The sequence below is a fragment of the Tetrao urogallus genome (genome assembly GCF_951394365.1).
Source record: "Tetrao urogallus genome assembly, chromosome: 1".
NCBI classification, from domain to species: domain Eukaryota; kingdom Metazoa; phylum Chordata; class Aves; order Galliformes; family Phasianidae; genus Tetrao; species Tetrao urogallus.
In genome coordinates this window covers 20,090,024-20,112,513 of record NC_136813.1, presented here as the reverse complement: position 1 = coordinate 20,112,513, position 22,490 = coordinate 20,090,024, and the positions used below count along the sequence as shown (strand labels likewise).

The 22,490-nt window shown below is 43.8% G+C and overlaps 1 protein-coding gene across 1 annotated transcript; it reads right to left on the bottom strand.

Annotated features, from left to right (window-relative positions):
* Positions 1-127: 127 nt before the first annotated feature.
* On the bottom strand, positions 128-17,700 carry POLR1D (RNA polymerase I and III subunit D; the record flags this gene model as incomplete). Its single annotated transcript, XM_079549458.1, has 3 exons — positions 128-413; positions 9,227-9,301; positions 17,675-17,700. 3 exons carry the CDS (start codon positions 17,698-17,700, stop codon positions 128-130), a joined length of 387 nt encoding a protein of 128 aa, XP_079405584.1.
* Positions 17,701-22,490: the final 4,790 nt, after the last annotated feature.

Here is a 22,490-nt window from a genome sequence, read left to right as displayed (position 1 = left end):
TTCTCACACAAGAAACCAGTTCAAAAATCTATTCTGAACAGAATCTCATTCTGAAAAGACCTAAACATCCCTGCAGTCTGATGTCTAATGACATTCTTGGCTTGTAACAACACATATTCACCTCTCTTCATCGTTTGCTAGATCGCTTTTCATACTTATCCTTTGTGTGCTGGCTCCTGCTTCGGTGCCTAGGGGGAGAGTAGCTGACTCTCCTTCTGGACTGAAAGCTGGGTGTGTATGGGTGAATTCTGTGTTTCCTTGGTTTTTCTTCTTTCCTGCTTTTGTTTGGCTCTGGCTCCTTGCTGACTTCCTTTTGCTCACGTTCTTGGTCTTGTTCTTTCTGAGATGGTAATGTGTTTTTGATGGTATTAATAAGAAATCTTTTGTTTGCACCAGCAAGAGGACATTTCAACCTGTAAAGACATATAAAAGCAATCAAAAGACAAGATAAAAACATCCTGAGACAAAACTGAGAGTTTAACTTCAATAACTTTAAGACACGTTCGTATTTTGGCTTTCCTTGCATGCCACCTAGTGTAAACTCTCAGTACAGAAGAATACACTCAAGGTTGTCTCCCTTCTTCCTTTACCTTATTTTGTAGAATAAAGGTTATTTTACTTCAATGCAATGAAAATCCATGATTTTCACAAGGCAGCAGGAAGCAGATGGGGCAATGCTCATGTTTACCACACTGCCTGTAAGGTGACAATATATTTGTTTGTCAGTGCTTAACTTAGCAATTTAGGAATCAAATATTTAGTAACATTCTAAGTCAAATGAGAATGTTTTACAAGACTATAATGCTGACTGTAGTAGATGAAATAAAATATTGAAATATCTGAAATATTTAGAAAGTAAAAGAAACATCTGCATGAAGAATCCAAATAACTTTAGGAATCAAACACATAAAGAAGGCATGCAAATTTTAACCTACATTAGCAACCACCAAACAAAATATTTTATTTCTTTTTCTTGAATAGAAAAGACATGTAGTCAATTCTCTCCCATTGTTTCCAACTTTTTTTTTTTCCTCATTGCACATAATTTATTAGCCTGTTTTAGTAAACACATACTCTATACTGCATTTATCTTCCTGGTATCAGTTCTACACTACTTATTCCCAATTTTTCATCTCTTAGAGAATGGAATGAAAACAATACAGCTTTGAATATATGCCTTTGAACTGGACACTGTATTTATTTTAGATCTGCCTATTAAGCACTACTTGTTCTTGCCCTCAAAGAACTTAGAGCCATTTTAGAAGTATGCATTAAACAACCAAATTGTTTCATTTCTGCTATATGTTTCTTGACATTTTGACATCATGGTTAGTTTAGAGCCTTGTAGATTTTATCCATATAAATCTACATTATTTTCATAGAGTGAAAAAATGCCTTGGATTGGAAGGGACCTGAAAGATCATCTAGTTCCAACAGATGGGCAGGGCTGCCACCCACCAGCTCAGGCTGCCCAGGGCCCCATCCAGCCTGGCCTTCAGCACCTCCAGGTACCCACAGCACTCTGGGCAGTCTGTGCCAGTGCCTCACCACCCTCTGAGTAAAGAATTTCCCCTCAACATCTAATCTAAATCTCCCCTCACTTAGTGTAAAAGCTGCTCCCCATTGCCCTATCATTTTCTGCCCATGCTAAAAGTTGGCCTTCCTCCTGATTATAAGCTCCTTTCAAGTACTGCAAGTCCACGGTGAGGTCAAATCTAGCTTAAAGAAAAATAATAATTAAGATGCTTTGTGTAGACATTTTGTAAACCAAGGAGACAGTCATTATGTATTAGGTGTATTACTGAGTGCAAGTACACAGCTAATATTTGTCAGTAGAAGAGTGTTTCCATTTCAAGCTACGTCAGCTAAGAACATGGCAAACAAAATGCCATGCTACGCAAACACTGGCCAACATTCAGCTCCTCTGTACGTCTTATGCCAGCACTGAACTGCTGTATCTCAATGCTTCCTACCAAGAAGCTTTCTCTTGGATGCATTAAGGTACAAATTATTTTACATTTGTCTCTTTCCTCTTCCTTTTCTTAAAAGCCAATGTATTGATTAAGCACTAACATATATAGCACCAGAATGAGATAGTCTGCCCTAAATAAATCCATTTTGCTGAAGTATTTATTTCTTTTTGGCACTAGGAGTGCTGCCTGAGCTATACTAAGAATGAAAACTGATGAGAAACGCAGGAATTCAGGGTCAGTTAAGAGATGCCATTAATTCACTATCACAGTGATAAAGAACGAGCCCCTGGGTTTTCATGGAGCAGCAGTAAGTCATGGCACTGAAGAGAAACATCAGTTTCACTGACCTCAGTCTTTAACAAAACGTACTCTGCCATTAAGTCTTGAAAATAAATGAGATTATGGCATATGAGAAACACTACACATGCACACTCATAAGTCCAAAATGTTTACATATATATACGCCATATACGTAATGGTGAAAATTCAAAAAGAACTGTATTATTAACTCACTCATGTCCTTTAGAGCATTTCTGAAGGTAAGAAAACTGTAGAATACTCCTATTAGCACACTCCTGAAGACAAGCCTTTGGCTTGCTGCACTTCTGTTCCTGCAGTGCTCAATGCAACAGCTTTGCCCTCCATGTAAATTATGAAGTATCGGGAAGAAAGCGCAGCCTATGCATGGTGGATCACAATCTCCTGGCTATGAACTGTGCCACAGAACAAACTGCAAAAGCTTCGAATAAGTAAATAAAGGCGTTAAAAGAGCATTAAGGTGCCTAACTCAAGCTTGCCTGAAGCAGAACTGCAGGCATGACCATGAACGCACACTACAATTTTAAAGCAATCTAGTTTACAAAACAGACTCAGTTTTGCAGCAAAGCATTCATTCAGTGTAACAGTTTACCTGCTGTATTTACACAAAGAATCCCATCTCCCTCCAAAGACAAGTCTTACATCCCCCCACATTTCTCTGCTATGCAGTGATGAAATGGCAACTTCACAGTTTAAGCAAGAAAAAGAGACACAAACCATCCTTCCATACATACATCAATTCTTACTCTTCCTTTTGATGTTTTCAGTCAACTTCTATTTAATAATCATCTTACTTTTCAGCCAATGCCTGCCATCAAGTTTAGCACAGTAGTTCAGTACACAAGTGTACATTATGGCTTCTTTTCAGTAAAACTCACTAACGCTGCTTAAGATGCTGAAGTACACTGCCAGTCTCCCTTCTGCTGTGTAACAGAACATGTCAAACAGGCTTGGCACAGTCAGCCTCAGTATACAGATCAGATCATCAGATCTTTCAAGGAAACAGTTTTTTATGCATGAACTTAGAGAAACATTACTACCGCTTCCAAATTACCATGGAAAATACAGTATTTAAAAGAATAATGACTGAAGGCACAAAAAGCAGCTGGAGGTTGTTCTACCAGAGCAGTTTTCCAAAGCAAGTAATCTAGGCTGCTGTGCTTTCACAAGGGATCTCACAAAAGAGGCTGCCTGGAACCACAGTGCAAACTCTTACATATGGTCTTGGCAGCCAGATGCACCTGGCAGGACTTTGCATGGGAACCTGTGCTCTGATCATAACAGTTTAAAATACTTATGTCACAATGTCCATCTGTGCCTCATTCCTTCACCTCTTCATATCCAATGAAAAAGATGCTGTGGAATCACATCGCAGTGTTCCTGCATAATGACACAACACTCATTCAAAGACAAGATGTAACATAGCGTATCTCCGTTCCTATGCCCTCAAATCTTTCTTATTCTTATTATTTCACATTCTGCAATGTTTCTGGCCAACTGATTAGGTATTGGTTGGGCAGAAAGCTATATATAGGCATGAAACTAATCTCAGGAGTACTCTGCAAGAAAGAGAGCTAAAAATAATTTAATGCTTCCAACATTTATCTACTTGTTACAATTTCATCTGTTCTGACAACGCAGAGCTGAACAAGCCATCCCAAAATATCCTGTTTTCCATATCTTATTTTAGGAAGCCAGTTCAGCCTTAATTCACTTGATGCCAGGATCCTTGAAGAACAGTTCCATACACCAGAAGAAAAAGAAATTAAAATTAGTCTCCAGAACGTGTCCCCATAGTCACTTTTGCAGTATTTTGACTGACATTCTCAAAGTGAAAAAAGCCCTTAAAATGAGACCTAACTCCACTGCTGTTAGGAAGCTTATGAATTACATACATAGCATTGACAAAACCTGTAAGAAAATCTGAGCTTATAGCTTGATTCTACCTGAAGACACACAATGCAAATCCCCAGATATAGCAGTGTAGGATACCCTGTCTGTGTCAATCATCCTCTGATGAATCAAGAATATCTGCATGCATCAGCACAGGTTGGGGTCTGACCTGCTGAAAAGGAGTTCTGCAGAGAAGGACCTGGGTGTTCTGTTGGGAAGCAGGTTGGCCATGAGCCAGCAGTGTGGCCCTTTGGCCAAGAAGGCAAATGGGATCCTGGGGTGCATTACAAAGAGTGTGGCCAGCAGGTGCAGGGAGGTGGTTCTCCTCCTCCGCACTGCCATGGTGAGGCCACATCAGGAGTGCTGTGTCCAGTTCTGGGCTCCCCAGTTCAAGACAGAAAACTTCTAGAGAGAATCCAGTGGAGAGTCACGAAGATGACTGGAGCCTTGGAGCATCTTCCATATGAGGAAAGGTTGAGAGACTTGGGGCAGTTCAGCATGGAGAAGATAAGACCGAGAAAGGATCTCATTAATGCTTACAAATATTAAAGGACCAGAGTTAAATGGATGGGGCCAAGATCTTTTCAGTGGTGTGCAGTGACACAAGGGGAAATGGGCAGAGACTGGAACACAAGAAGCTTCATATGAACAGAAGAAAGATCAACTTTACTTCAGAGGCGACGGAGCAGAGAAATAAGCTGCAGACAGAGGCTGTGGAGCCTCCTACTCTGGAAATATTAAAAATCCAGCTGGATGCTTTCCTGTGCAATCCAGGGAGCCTGCTTTAGCATGGGGTTGGACTACATGATTTCCAGAGGTCCCTTCCAACCTCTACAACTTTGTAATACATTTATCTATTTCAAGATTCAATGTTCCAACTCTTATTTGTCCCTAACTTCCCATCTTGGATCCAGCTGGTTCTTCAAGCATTAACTTCCAGACAGCTGCTCTAATGTCTTTTCTCATCTCAAAAATCACATAATCCTAACAGCATCACAGAAAGTTAAGTTACCTACTCTTCATCTTCAGGAGAGGATCCTCCTTTCCCCTACACATTTTCTTTCCTGTGATTAGGTCCACTCATGTTTGAACCAGACACATCAGCAGCAGGTTCTACAGCATCACAAGAATCACTGTGGCCAGAAAGCACATATGAACGGATGACTGAAAGAATTAGTAATAATGTAGTGCTAAGAGCAAGAATCTTTAGAACATCCAAGGAACAAGTCAATGCTCAAGAGTCAGAACATAAAAGCAACAAACAACATCTAATATTTCTTGAACAAATCTTTCATGGACCTACACACCACCAATCTTAAGTAAAGTGTGGAGCCAATCAGCTAGATCTCTTAATCGAGAGCTCACGCAGCCCATGTTGTGGCAGTTTAAGGCCAGCAGATACCCTAGCACCAGCACTACTCTCTTACTTCCTCTCCTCAACAGGACAGGAGGAGAAAATGTGATGAAAAAGCTCACAGGTTCAGATAAGGACACCAGTAAAACAGACTCAGTGTAAGGGAAGTTAATTTATTGGCAATCAATAACAAACAAGAGCAGTGAGAACAAAAAGGAAACTACAACCACCTTCCTCCCATCCACCCTCCCCTACCTCCTCCCACCAAAAAGCACAGGGGAATGGGGCAGCAGTCAGTCCCTACCGCTCGCCTATGCTGCTCCTTATGGTCACTCTGTCTCCACTCCAAGTAGGGTCCCTTCTGCAGGATGCCATCCTTCTTATCCTGCATGGGATTCCCATAGGTTGCAGCTCTTCCAGCACAGCTCCAACACAGCTCTGTATCACAGAGCCTATCATTTCAGGAACACACTGCTCCAGCATGGGGCCCCACGAGTGGCAGATCTCTTGGAACTCCTCCTCTGACATTGGGCAGCTGCTGAGTTCTGCTCACAGAGGCCACTCTCAGAGTCCCCTCACCTCATTCCACCAAAATCTTGCCATGTAAACCCAATACATATATCCACGAGTGTCAAGTAACTCTTCTGCATACAGCTTTTGCTCAGTGTCAGTGCCCATCTCCATGTTGGGACAAGCCTGCCCTCTAACAGGACCTGAATCACATAGGTTGCAGCACCTACCCACACTATCCACAGAAAACTTGTGAGGCAACCTAACAGAGACAAAACATTCTCAAACTGGAAGTAATAACCAGCAACACCGTCCTATATTTTCAAGGCTGAACTGTTGTCTTGGAGCTGGGCTGAAGGACAATCACTTCACACATCTTTCTCCTGACTGTCAGCTACACTATGTCTGAGCTTGAATTGCAAGCATCAAACAGCAACTGACTATCCACATCATATGAGGAGACTACAAAAAGCTAGGTAGGGATGCCTGGGGATCTTCTTTAAGCACTGTACTTGAGCTGTGGAGAATTAATCACTGTGAACAGTAATGGAACAGTTGTATAGATCTGAAAGCAGTCCCAAAGCAGTGTTCAGAGGCTTGCTGGCTAAGGTTTTGCTTCCAGCAACACCCACCAGGAGACTCTATTCCTTTGTAATGGTATGCACAACAGTTTTCTGTGAACAGCACCTTGACACACACTTCCCTTTATTAACTAATTCCTGTCAAATATCACTGACATATAATTCCCTATATCCAACAGCTGCTGAAAACAACATAAACTGGAATCTGTGAAGTATGAGCAGCAGCTGCATTTGCCTCTCCTCATCCAAAGAAAAGATGGCAAAACCAATCTTCTTTCCATAGGTCCAGTTACTTCCACTGTCCAGTGCCTATGCAGGATTGATGGCCTTATGGTAGATCTTTCCAGGGGTTCTACATTGCTCCTCCAAGACTCCCATGACAAAAGACTGAGGTAATCCCACAGGTCTTCGTGTGTGAACCACACCTGTAATCATTTTGAGTTTGGCAAAGAAGGGAGGATTTCTGTTCTACCCATCAAGACTGTGCTTTAATCAAGTTGGTGATGATCTCATCTGTTTGCTTCTACCAGTTTATGCTTTCCTGGATTTGGTCTTTTAACATATATTTTCATGTTCACTTCATTTAGCATCCACAAAGCTCATAACACCAGCTATATTCTTTTCAGTAGTTTATAGTTGCAAGAGTATACATCAGTACTGGATGTAATCCCTGAAGCCCTTTGGGATTTACTGTTTAATGATGTTTACATCTGATGGTATTTTGCTGCACTGCAATACTCAGCTTAGTACAGTCTCCAAAGATTTTTCTCTCTTTGAGAGAATTGTCATATGCAAAAATATCACCTGTCAATGCAGAATATCCTGAGCTGCAGGCTGTTAGAAGCTGGAACTGCATACTGAGGATGTACTGCTATTTTCTCATATAATTCTTATCCCATTTCCTAGACCCTAATTATTGGTCACTAACGGAGACAGGGCAATGCAGAGATGGATCCCTCGTTTGAGTCAGTAAAGTACAGCTATTCTTACATTTCTCCACAGTTAAAAAGATCCTTACTTCAACAATCTCAGGTTATCACTGTGCCAAACATCATGTCAATAGCTCTCCTCTTTCTTTCTCTGAAGCCTTCGTGGCAATCCTCTTCTCCTCCATCTTGAGCACAACTCTGGCCCAACCAACTGCTACTCCAAAGAACAGGGCACCCTCTGCTATGCCTCTGGGCATCGGGTGTTTGTAAGCCACATGTTAACCCCCCTGTGCCAATAACCATAGCTGTGCGGGACCTCTGCTCTCCCACAGACAAGGAATAAGAAATAGCCAGGAGAAGAGGCCCACGCACACTCCAGGAAGATATTCCAGGCTGCACAAACTGTAGCAAAGTCAGGGAGGGATGCCAGAGTATCTTCCAGAAGAAATCCTCCACATCTGGAATTAACTTGCAAATGTTTGGGTGCATACAACACTTTATAGCGCTAATTATCTGCATAGGTTTACCTGGTAAATTGGCAAAGCTCACAGAGAACAAGCACATTGCGTTAGAAAAACTGTAGCCACTCTGGGGGATTAAATCAATTTAATTATTCTCCTATAAAGGGTGTAAATTGCATCCCTAGCAGAAATATTGGGTAAAATACACACACACAAAATTTGTCTAGAAAACATAAAGGATTGTCTTTTTTGAGCAAGACAATTTTCATCTCTTCAGAGCTGCTAAAACAAACATAGCTAAGAAATCAGCCAAGAAATTCACAACCAGCACAGGCTTATCTTGTAATGCTGTTGGTAGAGGAAGCCAGACCTTATCTACAAATGAGTTTACCACACTCAATTGGCGTATTGCTTGTGTGAACATCCCTAGATCCAACAGCCAGCCTCTTATCAAAGTCAGATACATTATTTTAAGATGAATGACTCTTTTCACCATGTTATTTTTTCTTTCATTGCAATTATATTCATTATATTCCATTATAATCTACCTGTAAAACCTGAAATATTGCACTGGAGATCTACCATCATATTTCACGTCGGATTTAAATACTGATACCTTTTTTCCCCACTTGCTATACAACTTAGCCTCAGCGTTATAGATTTTTTTAGTACTTATAATAAAAGGTCTCCTTCCAAAAGCCAGGTTATAGATTCAGTTCATTTTTAGCTGAAATTTATACATGGATTCTCTGCTAGAGGATAATTTATTATTTTTAGTGTTTGAGGCTAAGGCTTCTTTTTCTGTGCTATCAATGTTTTTAATTTAAGCAGGATCCAACCAAGTAACATACGGCCAGTATGAAAGTAACATATATATAGATATATTCATATGCATAAAGACTCATAGAGTTCTGATCTAAACTTCACAACATAATTCAATCTACGGTAGTAAGGCAATACCACTCCAGATGCGACACCCAGCTCTCCAATTACTTTGCCTTCAACACATTCAGCCAAGCAATTTTATGCTGGCAGAATTTTCTTCGGCTTCTTTATTATTGGGGCTCTAATTTTGCCCAGACAAATTAATACCTGGGTGAAGAAAATATTTAAACATGATGCAAATTAAAACACAAAGACTTCTGTCACCCATTAAATACAAAATCTATTTTGGCATCAGTCATTCACTTCCTTTGGCACAACTTACCAGCCCATCGCTCCCATTGTTTCAGCTCTGGTTCTCCCACGTTTTGCCTCCTTCAGTAACTCTTCCACAGCCTTCCTAAACACGAGGAGAGGAAGAGTTACCACTTGAGGAAAACAAGAACTTACTACTTCACACACTTACGTAAATAAAGTGGAAAGCTTTTTTGTTTAATTCATTACAGGGAAGAAAGAGGAAATGCTGGAAACACAACAACTGCAACGTTGATTTCAATTCAAGAGTAGAAATAAAGTGCATGGAACTGGTACACTACTCTAAAAAGCAGTCCCCAAGGTTTTTGGGAACACTCTCCCCTGCTGTCAACTTCGTTTCTTCCTCAAGTCCTCCAAGCATAGCAGATCTGTTTCAAAACCAATTAGACAACACCAGCAAAATACCAAGCAGCCAGCTGACATATTTCTACCAGTTGTTAAACTGTACCAGTTGTGGTTCAGTGGTGGAAGAAAGGAGCTCATCTCTGCTTATTAACAGCTGCCATTCAAAAAGGACTTCACATTACCAAGACCTTCCAGTACAAACCAGCCAGATTAACACTAAAGCAATTAAATAACCATGCTCACTTAAAAAGTCATTGGAGAATGCAACTTACTCAAGTTGTAGCTAATTCCTGCAGTGTCAATCTTTTCAGTTTTCTTTACACGTTAATTTCAATTTCAAATAAAACTTTAATAACTGTTCAACAGTACATGGTTGAAGTTAATGGGAAAGCCAATAAGGAGATAAAATGAGTCATTTATTTCATAAATTGGATGCATAAGCTAACAGTTGGGTTAGTTAACTGTAAGCAATATAGATGCCACCCAGTGAGAACTGTTAGACAGAATAGGAGAGCTATGCACCTGGCTATAACTCACAACATGAAGCTAAGCATCAGCAGCACTGATATGGGTAGGACTGAAGGCTCAAGGAATTAAAAGCAGGAGGTAACTGAGAGGGTATGTACTGCTCAGCTCTCCCAGCTGTAGTGTGGCAGAATGGCCGTTGGCATCAAGGCAACCAAGAGCATCACCATTCACCTAGTGCAAGAAAAGAAAGGTGCGAGTTCTTGAGCCTTCAACTCAAGGTGCAAAGAATCCATGCCCTAACACGATGTTACGGCACTCGCAGCATCCTAGGATTCTGCTGCTTTGCTGTAACAGATTACAAAAAAGAAAAAACCCTGAGTATAATTTCTGATGTCAAACCAAAACTGAGATTAGACAATTCAAGGCTCATCATCTAACAGAAGCAGCAGAGCCAAGACAAAAAGCAAGCAGCTTCTATGGCAGGTCTATGTGAGGAAATATTGCAGGGCTTTAAACATCTAACACAGTTGTTTGTTACCATTTAGGTTACTGAAGTCTGCACAGAAAACACAAAAGGTCTTAGCTTTAATTGCATACACTGCAGGTGAATGAAATAAAATGCATAGGAATTAAAACTAAATAGTAACACATTTCCTTCAGTACCTAACAAAAAAACTTGATGCAGCCACACAGCAGTCAGTCAAAGTCTATCCCTCTTCAGTTTGCTATGGTCCTAACATAAGTTTTCCCAACTCCATTCATTAGGACTGGTTGGTGACATTTTATATGCACATACACGTTTTCTTCTGTATTGCTTTTGGTCATGTTTTGCTTTTTCCTGGTAAGAGAAAACAAACTGGTGCTAAATGGGTACAGAGTAACATGCACCAAGATACAGCCACTCTTAGTACAGCTACCTGTGCAGAACCACAAGCAGAGTTGTCAAATTTTACACTTACAGCAATCTGTCATTGAGGTATTTCCTGACTTTAGAGCAATTTACAACAAGTAGCATTTTAACTGAAGATTTCTACACAAACTTCTGGAATCTGCCATCGATCCTCAAAGAGCATAGAAATAATCCTTGACCAACCTATCTGTCTGAATAGTCCTTCATTTCAAGGGGAAACAATTCCATCCAAAAAAAGAGATCTATGCCAGGCAGATACACAGATACTCACAGACTACAACTTGCATTTGAAGGGTTTGCAAAATAAAGAGCCCACAGAAACAACAGCAGGGAAATGCACCAAGAACTGTCGTGTTATTTGTCCATTCACTCATCTATTAATGGCACATTGGCTTAAGGTCTCTCACAGAATTGCCTCCAAGGTTATCAGTATGATCTGAGCAGCAGCTGTGCTTGGGGTACTTCAAGTCCATTTTTAAGCACATATTTCACCACAACATTCAGCGCATCTGCTCACTCAAGGAAATGGAGTATCAGCACAGTAAGCTGTTGTGTCAGAGTTATGTGCACCTAGATGCAGCACTGCCCTCTCAACCTAGCCAGGTACAGCGGCATTCCCAGGCAAGAGCAGAGAGACGTGGCACTGCAATGCCCCAGTACTGCAAGAACTGTAAGAAACGCAGGCTCAGCCACCAAAATGTAGCAGATGTCACACACTTTGTGAAGTCAAGGCAAAATGCATTTTTCTCTCCAGACTTAGAATTTACCACCTGAGCAGCATGAACTGGCTCAGAGGGAGCACAGCAGGAGCACGCGGCCTCTGAAAGCCTGTCCTGAGCCTTCAAACAGAAGCACCAGACAAAGGGCAGGAAAGAATTTGAAAAAAGCTCCTCACTGTTACCACTGTAGCTGCCAGATGTTGTGATTGTAAGAAATCTGTATAGCTGTCAGATTAAAAGCCTCTATATCTGCCATTATTTTATTTAAAAAATCATAAACCAAAGCATTTCAGCCATAAAACAGTAATAAAACACACACATAAATATTTTAAACAGCTGCAGTTCAGCTTTAGTGGAAACATCAGAATAAACTAATACTAATGACATCAATTCTATTAACTTGGGTAGGAATTATAAGCCATATGAGATACTACTTTGCAATGTTTATATCACAGATCAGACTGACTTGGCATCTGCCTCAGCAACCTGAAGTCAACATCTTCAGCTGTAACAGAAGTTATGGCATAATACTGACTTTTACTATTATTATTATGCCTAATCACTGCATCTTTACAAAGACCTTCTGATGTGCACAGACCAAGGGAAAAAATGCTCAGATCATCTTTGAAATGATGCGTTTCCACTCACTGAACTCACTGAACTTATTCTCTGCATAAATAAGTTAAAAGCTATGCAAACAGGGTTTGTACTTTGCTTTTAAAGGCCTCTTGGGACTCAGCATTCCTTGCCTTCTTCATTTTTACAGCTTGGTTACAACTGAAGCATTCCTGCAGCCGGCAGATTCAGCTCCAAGCACACAGCTTTCACACGAGAAGAAAATAAAGGGATGGAAATCAGGAGTGGAAAACGAAAGGCAGGAGCATATTTAAGAGCACAGTAATCATTCTGGCACCTTTCATAGCAAGGATAGCAAGCACTACTTTGAACTTGTGGCAGTTCTTTTTGAGCAATCACATTTTGCTAAACAATACAGTAGCATGAGAGTGCAGGTGTACAAATGCTTTATATCTTCATGAGTATTGTCCAAGATCTATTTACATTTCTGAAGGATGAGACTTTGTCATCTATATTCCAAGGCCACAGGCAAAGCTTCCACCTCACAAACTCTAACAATTTGCATTATAAAGTACACATGTCCTAAGAATGGGAGAATATTAAGCTTCAAAGTCAGGCAAAATTACACCTGTTTTCTATTCTTCATTCAGGGACTGGGCTTCATCATTCTTCTGAAAAAGCAAACTTATAAACTGAAATATGAACTACAGCTACAGGCGATGAAAACACCACATAACTAGAGACTATCAAATGCTTTTAATTATAGACAAAACTGTAAGGGGAAAATACATCATGCTAGGTCCAACAGCCTGGGAGAGCCTCACAGCTCTGTGCCCCAAATCCAACTTGCAGCAAAGCTGAAAATCTGTGCCCAGCAGGCACATACATACACTGCAGGCATGTGGGCCCTTTCTCACTGCAGTGGCTACCATCCAGTGTCACCCACTCCAGCCTCCCCAGGTGCTGGCAGCAACCCACCAGCTCTTGGTTCCAACACAGCTGCTGGCACCACAGACACGAGGTCCCTCCAACCCTGCTCTGACTCCAGGTACTGCACTCACAGCCCCATAGAACAGAGTCCTCAACCAGGAAAGCGCTGGAAAGGAATTTCAGGCAGGACAGACTGTGCTGTTCAAGCATAGGGCACGACCAAGCACGTGTAACTACCAGCAGCCTGTTCACAGATGACCAGTCCTTTTTATTCCCTTACTCATTTATTTTTCCACTCCTCCCTGAATCACCTATATCAACCCCTTTCCCAAACTTTGGTTTCTTCCCTAAACATCCCATAATAAGCCTTGTGCAACCTTGAAATGCTCCTTCTCACCATCTTACAACATGTCCCATATCCCAGACAGCAACATCCTTCAGTCCCAAAGATGCTGCAGCACCGAGTCACTGCAATGGGACACCAGGAAGGAGATGCTCATCCTTCCAGTCTTGGCCTTGGGTTCCTGGTGCCCTGCATTGCCTTGGGCCACTGGGAGCTGGTGGCACCAGGGGTAGGGGAGCTGGAGCAGAGCTGTGTATAAAGCCTCCTGCTGCCGTTAGGCCTCTGCAAGCACACAAGTTAACTAACCCTGCCATTGATGCTTATGCCATTGTCTTATTGGAGATCTCAAAGAACTGCAACGGCAATGTATTTAGTGGAATTGCTTCACACCACACGATTGACTACTGAAACACACAGACATGCAAGCAGAAAGGCAATACTGGCATTCAACAGCTCCTGAAGTAAGAGAAGGGATATCTTACCACATGCAGCTCTACCAAAGACCTTCAGAGCATCACTGACTGCTTGCAGTCTATACCATAACCTGAAAGGGCAGGCTGCTTCGCTGCTGGACCCCCACATCACTGAATGCTCAGACCTACCTGCTGGACTCCTGGTCCTGGCAGAGAGCTGCAAGATCCATAGAAAGCAACAGGGCTCTTTTTAAAATCAGTATACTCAAAATAGTGTTATGCTGACAATGTAACTTATTTCTGGTCGTGTGTAGGGCTGGAAATAGGAACAGATGTTGGGTGTTCTAATTATATCCAAGTAATTGTCACCCAGAAATTCAGTTAATCAAAGGTCTGAAGATAACGCTTTCTACAATGGAGGAACAGTAACGAAGGCCAGTGTTGTTCATAATGAACTCCCATGAGCTAGTTTGTCCTGTCTGCACACACTTATTGATGAAAAGAGATGCCAGAAAAGAAGCCTAAGCCAGAACATTCATAGCAAGGATAAAGAAATACACAATACAAATACACATACAAATACACACCAAAATTGCCAATGTAGAGCATCTCTGCCTTTGAGGATACATGGGGCATGCTGATGTTCTCATCTTTCACAGATCAAGATTGTAGCTTATTTAAATATTCTGTTTGTCAGTCTCGTAAGTGCTATTTTCAGGACATTTCCATGCTGATGTTCTCAACAGCTCCATCTGAAACAATGATATCAGCTTGCAGACCAATTTCTGCCATGGGAGATAAGGCACAAATGGGAAATAATGACCTAATTATGACATTTCTATTTTAAATGTTAAAAACAATAGTAAGAAATGTCAATTAATTTCTCCAAGGTGCAAAGCTTACTTATTAAGGAGTGTAATTAGGACATCTATGCAGCAAAATAGTAGGCTATCAATTCTCAACTCAACAAGAGGCCTCTTGTTACAAAACCCAGTAATGGTCTTTCTTGGAACTCAGAACAGTATCTTCTTTAGGAAACACTTACTTCCAAGATGATGCTCCAAGCAGGCATGGTAGGCAATTCTAATAAGATTCTGAAATATTTGTATCTAGTGAGAGAAAGACTTCACTGTGGAACAATTTGGATACATGGTAAAATAAAATCTCTGCCTTTACACTGCCAGGGGAACCTCATTTTTTTCTGTGCTTCCAACACAGACACCAAGCACAAACACCATTTAGGAAGGGGAAAAAAAAAAAGAGGTGGGGATATTTAGTAGAAATTAAGTAGCAAAAGCAAGTACACATGCTTGCAGCAGAAACAGACAGTTCCTGGTAGCTGATTTGTAAGGGTTTTCTTTACAGTACTGCCTATTGGGTCATATACCTTAACATTATCATTACACACTAACAGAATTTATGCCAGGATTACTTTGGGATCACAAGATACCTCTGGCTTACAGTCTGGATCTGCACTGACATACCAGAAAAGTTCAGAGGAAAAAACACCAGCTCAATTTTCCAACAAAGGTTATTGGGTGAAATGGGAAATAACTCAGTAAAACGCAGTGAACAGTAATACTTTACTGATTTTAAGACTACCTCATTTTTTAAATCCATAGTATGCAACAGCTGCACAGTAACCTGCAGGTCAGCATTCCCCTTCTGCAGTGACTCCCACTTCTACTGATGTGAAGAAAGCCTCAGACACAAGATGAAGCATGAGTCAGACACACAAAAACAGGGCAGTAGGGACAGAACAGGACAAGCTGGATGAAGACTCTTCCTAAACAATTACAAACAAGTAGCAGAGTCTGCTTCTCTTAGCAGATTCCAGTCTGGAATGCTAGGAAACAAAATTCACTTCAGACCTGAAAAAACACATGCAAAAACAGTTACAGCTCTACAACACAGCCTCATGACTCCATCATTCCATGCCCATTTTCCAACACGCTGCCATGGAAAAAACAGTGGGTCCCAAAGCAGTCTGAAGCAGGATGGAATTCCAGAAGGGGTTCCTAGAATAGAGGGCAGACTGTTTTAACCACTGTATGGGGACACAAGTCCCCACCACAGCAGCAGCAGAAGGCAGGCAGCGGAGAGTCAAAGAATCACAGAATGGCTTGGGTTGGAAGGGACCTTTAATCCCATCTAGTTTAACCTCCCTGCCAAGGGCCAGCTGCCTCCCACCAGCTCAGACTGGCCAGGGTCCCATCCAGCCTGGCCTTGAGCTCCTCAGGGATGGGGCACCAACAGTTCCTCTAGGCAGCCTATGCCAGTGCCTCACCACACTCTGAGTAAAGAATGTCCTCCTAACCTCTGACCTAAGTCTTTGCTCTTTTAGTTTAAAACTGCTCCCCACTGTCCTACCACTACCTGCCTGTGTAAGAAGTTGGTCTCCCTCCTGCTTATAAGCTCCCTTTAAGCACTGGAAGTACAAAATACTGTCCGCAAGCAAAAAGTGCTTGGAGTGGCACAAACAAAAACAGCATTCATGCCTATATAAAAAGAAGCTTTAATATTTAAACTGATGATCTGAGTAAAGAAGTGCCTTACCAAGAATTAAAGGCTTCTTGGAAAGCATTACACTCTCTATCCTTGCCACCACCAGTGGCATCACATGTATCTAATTTCAAAAATGTGCCAGATCTAAGCAGAAAGAAGTGACTTAACATAGAATCACTTCCATTCGAAGAGACCCTTAAGGCCACCTGCTCCAACCCCCATGAAATAAACAGGGACACCTAGCGCTATATTGGGTTGAACAGAGCCCTATCGAGCCTGGCCTTGAATGCTTCCAGGGACAGAGCATCCAGCACCTCTCAGAGCAACCTGCGCCAGTGCCTTACCACAGTGATTGTAAAAGAACTTCTTCCTTACATCCAGTCTGTATGTCAGCTCTTTTACTTTGAAACCATGTCCCCTTGTCCTACTGCAACAGACTGCTAAAGTCTCTCCCCTTCTTTCTTACAGCCCTCCTTCAGATACTGAAAGGCCACTCTCAGGTCTCCCCACAGCCTTCTCTTCTCCAGGCTGAACAGCCCCAGCTCTCTCAGCCTGTCCTCATAGGGAGCTGTTCCATCCCTTGGATCATTTTTGTAGCCCTTGTCTGGATGCACTCCAACAGCTCTTTGTCTCTCCTGTACTGAGGACTCCACATCTGCATGCAGTACTCCAGGTGCGGCCTCACCAGTGCAGAGCAGAGGGGCAGGATCACTCCCTTGGCCTGCTGGCCACACTGCTTTGGATGCAGCCCAGGATACAGTTGGCTCTCTGGGCAGCAAAGGCAGCCATGTCCAGCTCATGTCCAGCTTGTCATCCAGCAGCACTCCCATGTCCTTTTTGTCAGGCCTTCCCACCAGCACTCTCAGATACATCCCTTAGAAGTTATGAGACAGAACCATGGGATCACCTCGCTGTAACAGTTCCACGCAGCTGTTTGCAAAAACCCCAACCTCTTTTCATTAACCAAATAACTTTAACTACCCATTTATAAGATCTTTCACTCTCGCCTCTAAGTAACACCAGAGGAACGCTTATAGGAACAATTACGCAGAGATGTACGCTATCGTCCAGCTCAAGAGCTCAAGGCTCAAGGCTCAGGGCTCAGAGCAGCGCGCAGGCCGCTCACGCCGAGCCCTGCAGGCCAGGAGCCGACACCGGGCCGGGCCCGAGGCCCCGCAACCCCACAGCGCAGCCCAGCGCCAAGGAGAAGCCGTGGCCCGACCCTCTGCACAGTGCGGCCGCCCCTCACCTCTCCAGCTCCGGATCCTCCTCCATAGCGGACTGCTGCACGGCTTGTCACGCTGATGCCGGCGCCATTCCTGCTCTCAGCCCAGCTCCTCGGGGCGGAGCGAGCAGGCGCAGACGGCAGCGAGGATCAGGAGCAGAGGGGGCGGGGAGGGAGTGGAGGCGCGGCGGGGCGGGGCGGGGCGGGGCGAACCCCCAGGCAGCCGTGCGCCCCGTCCCACCTTGCCCCGCCCCGCCCCGCCCCGCCGCGGGTTGCGCTCAGGAGGGCGGCGATGTCCCGCCCCGGCTGCGCCGCCATAGGCTGAGCTCGCCCCGCGTCCGGCCCCGCGCCCCGGGGCTGCCGCCGGAGTGGCGGAACGCGGCGTCACTTGCACTGCCCCGGGGAAGGCGGGGAGCGGGGCTGGGCGGCGGGGAGGCGCCGCGCCGAGTGCCGGCTGGAGTTCGGCCGCCGCCGGGAGGAGCCGGGTGTGCCGCCGCGGTAAGTCCGTGCCCCGCGCCGCGCTCTGTCCCCTCGGGGCGGCCCGGCCCGGCGCTTCCCTCCGCTTCCCTCCGCCGTGGCCGCTCTGCGGGGCGGGTGCCGGGGCCTCCCCCGGGGCAGGGCCCGTCGGCGGGCCCTGCGGGGCCGCAACAAGTGCGGGAGGCGGGGACCCGCGGGGAGCGGCGCGGGGCCGCTGGGTCGCTCCGGGGGAGTTCGCTTCGGGAATCGCGTTACCGCTGCGCGGGGAGGGTGGGGGGGTTTGGGCGGCCATGGGCAGCGCGGGGCTGTGTGCGCGCCACGCCGCTGCTGGAGCGCACTCCTCGCCGCGGTGCGAGGCTGCTCTGCTTTTCCCCGTTCGGTTACGGCGAAGGTGTGGCTGGGAAACTTGAAATGCAGCTCCTTCTGAACTTTCCCAAGGCGTGCTGTGACGCTGCCGGTGCACCTCGCTCCGTGCTCGTGCTCAGCCGAGCTGGGAACGAGCGCTGACGGGCAGGACGGCGCCTGGGGCTTCTGTGACCGCGCTCCCGGTGCGGGGCGTTGGTTGGTTGCTGCTGCGGGCAGCCACTATTAAGTACGTCTGAGCTTCGTTTAAGTCTTTTTAATTACGTGATGTCGTAGGCTTGTGTTGGTCTCTGTGTGCGAAGTGGAAATGTCACGGATCAGCTTTGGGGCGTGTTTGATGGTCTCCGGATGCGCATTCGTGTTTGTAAACGCATCAGATCTCTCGCTCAGCAGAGAACCAGCTCTGAGCTGGGCCTCCGTTAAACAAACGGTGTCAATTACTGATTTGTGTGCATCTGCAAACCATTGTCTTCCTTTTGGCTCCACAAAGCTTTGCTCTAAGCTTCAATTCCGCTGCAGATCAGGGAGCTTAGGGGGAACATCAGATGGCCGTCCACTTGGGAGCAAACCCAGCAGTGCCATATGCTGCCACGACTTCGTTAAAATCCCTCCAAATGGAAACAAGGTTTACAAGCACCTTTGGGAACCACAAAACAGATAGGGACCTTCATGCATTGACTTCTAGAGTGAGGAATTCCCTCTTTCCTGAAAACAGACTCCAAATTCAGGAAATTGTAAGGATTGAATCATACAATCACAAGGTTGGAAAGGACCTACGAGATCATCTAGTTTAACCATCCTTCACTACTATTGCTACTACAAGCTACTAAACTATAGAAAAAAACATTGCACTGTGCTCAACTAGGGTGTTGGTTTGTTGGCTTTTTAAATTCTTTATTTTAAAGAAAAGTCATGCTTTTAAGTGCTTGTATTATTGAAATTCTAAAATCTTGGAATAAATGCCAACAAAATGCACAGGTTTTTAACAAGAGTTTTCTGTAATGGACTTCTAACTGTCCTGGCTTCTAGCTCTAGTCTGTGACTTCAGCAAGAGATAGTCCAGGGCCTTGGACTCAGGTCTATAATGGGCAAATCAATGTTATTGCCTAAGGTAGGCTTACATCTTTCATTAACCAAAGCGTCATTTAACATTAAGCTGCAGCTTAAGGATGGACTTTACAAGAGAAATGCCAGCAGCTTCCTGGGTGAAAAGTTCTGTTCTCTTGAGAGGGTGAGGTTCATTTAAAAATTAAGCCTATGAAAACTTATCACACACAATTGCATAAATGCTGGCTTTGATACCACAGGCTTTTGTGTATGTTGGGCATCTGCTCTCACAGGAGCCTTGGTTACCTCAATGAAACTTGGCATTGTCATGAGCCTTCACCTGTACTGCATGACCCGTGAGCCTCAAACTGGGTGTCTGTGAGCTTGTCTCACTGAAAGCAGCAGAGGTTTGTTGGCTTCCAGCTACAACTGTCTACTGTAAAACCCTGGGAAATATCCCCCCCATTTTTTAAACCTCACTTTTTCCTATGCTTTTAAAAAATGGCTCGATGTAGCTGAAAGCAACTGTTAAGGAGATGTGGTACCAATGATGTCACTTTAAAAGTGAAATGTGTAAGCATATGATATGTATTAGATATTGGATTTATATAAATTGGTGTCATAAATCAGCCCGATGCTGCTTGCTTAAAAAGCTGTGAGATATTATGGTCTGCAATGGGTAAGAAAGCAGCACTCACTGTGCTAAAATGCTCCCTGGTGTAAGAGACGCCTGGTGACAGATCAGATGCAGCAGTGGCCTGTCTCTGGTATTGGAAAACTCTCAGTTGGTTTGGTCTGCAGAAGCGATTTAACATGGCACCATCAAGTCTTGTCGTTCTTAATTGTTTTATTAGGTCAGTGGTGGTTGCTGAGGAATAGTGAGCACAGTTGCAGATGAAAATTCTTTTAAATATCATGGATAATGTACTTGCTACACTGCAGTGTCCACGAAGCAGTAAAACCCCATAGAATTGTGGTGTGTGTTTTTTTTTCTGTCCCCAATTCTACAGATCTGTGTACTTACATATGTTTAATTCTGAACATCCAAGTATTTCTTTTGGAATTAGTGGGCCTGTTCTTAGGCTTAGCGCTAAGCCTGCGTGTAAACGTTTTCAGGGTCAGGATTTATATTCACAAAGTTCATAGGCTAAACCTGTCATGTGTTTTCATACTGACTGTGCTCTCTTTTGCATGAGACAGTAGAAGTGGCTGGTGGCATCTGGCTTGGCACCAAGGGATGCTGCCTGCTCTGTGGGTGCAGGTGGGGCTGTACCAAGATGCTCTGCAGTGCTGCAAGCAGCTGCTGCATCCATCAGATGATTGTGGCAAAGGCTTGCCTTGATGTCTGCCCCTTTTGTTCTCTCAGCTCTTTGTTTTAATCAGCCCATCCCTGGTGGTACTCGAGGCCAGGTTGGATGGGGTCCTGGGCAGCCTGAGCTGGTGGGAGGCAACCCTGCCCATGGCAGCAGGTTAGTACGTAATGAGCTTCAAGGTCTTTTCCAACCTATGCCATTCTATGATTACTGATAGTTTTTGGAATTCCTTTTTTAGAATTTGAGCTGGAAAGAGCAGGGTCTCAAGTTGAGTCTCTGTTAGCTGTGCATGAAATGCTGAAAACATGAGATTGCGTAAGTGTGCACTTTAGTCTTGTATGGAAACTGTTAGGGCACTGCCTGATTGAGAACTCGGAGGAGTGGTGTGGCCAGCCCTGGGATTACAGGTGTGAGCAATTCACTGTGGCTCCACCCCACCCTAACCTCATTTAAGGGCTGGCAGCAGGCAGGGAGCTCTCTCCACTTGGTGATCTCTTCCTTCTGAGAGTTTTCCAGTGAGCTCTTATCTTCAGAATGGGATAAGCTATTCCTTTCCTATTATTAGCTTGCAGTTAGTATCTTGGGTTATCCTAAAACTCCTCAGAGGCAATTACATACCTCTATTTCAATACAAGTCTAAAATAATCTGAAAAGGCAAGATTCTAAGTTACATTTTCCCGTTCTGTGATTTTTCCCACCCAATTCACAGTAAGGCTTTTTTTTTTTTTTTTTTTTTTTTTAATGGAAACTCAGCTTGGTATTTTCCATTTCCTTTTTGTGATGTTGTTCTGGATTCCCAGTGTTTTGTTAAGAATATCTAGATGATGTTGTTACAGCAAAGCAGACCAAATCAGTCAGTGAAGCAACTGTGAGGTTATAAATGTGTTGGATCAAGGAAAATACTTTTTAAAATCAGGGTTGTGAGCTAATGGTACAGATTGCCCAAAGAGTTGGTGGGTGGCTTTGTCCCTAGAGGCTTTCAGGGTCAGGCTGGATGGGACTCTTAGCATCTGTTTGAGCTGTAGGTTTTCCTGCTTGTTGCAGAGGGGCTGGACTAGATGATCTTCAAAGGTTCCTTCCAATTTAAATAATTCTGCAATCCTTTGAATGTTATATTCTAAGTTAATGTTTGCCTGCTGGTCTGTGGAAAGGTGGAGTTGCATTGCTTTGTGTTGAGTGGTGGGTGTTGCATTTGTCTGGCAGTTTTCCCTTCATTCTGCAGTAAGAAGTGTCTTCACATTTCCTTGCAGGTTCTCTAGTGCTTAACTGCTGTTCAGTGGAGTGAGTACACAGAATGGTTAGGAAGAACTGTTGCTTTTAGAGCAAAAATCAGTCTGACTGAGGAATATATCCAATGCATGTGTAAATGCTATTTTAAAATGTTGTAAATAAGTTGCTCTAGATAATGAAGAATATGGAAATAACCTTATTTGTCCTTGCTGCAGTGTTGCTTGGAACAGAGCACAGCTGGGGGTGATGTACATTACAGGAGCATACAGTCTCATCTGAGCAGAGAGCGGGGAACTGTGGCTGAAGAATGGGATTTTTGGATGGCATTGACTGTAGTGGTGTAGTGCTGTCACATTGGTCAGTGGACTGTGGAAAATAGGTGGCCAGATCCCGCTTCTGCTGTGGGACAT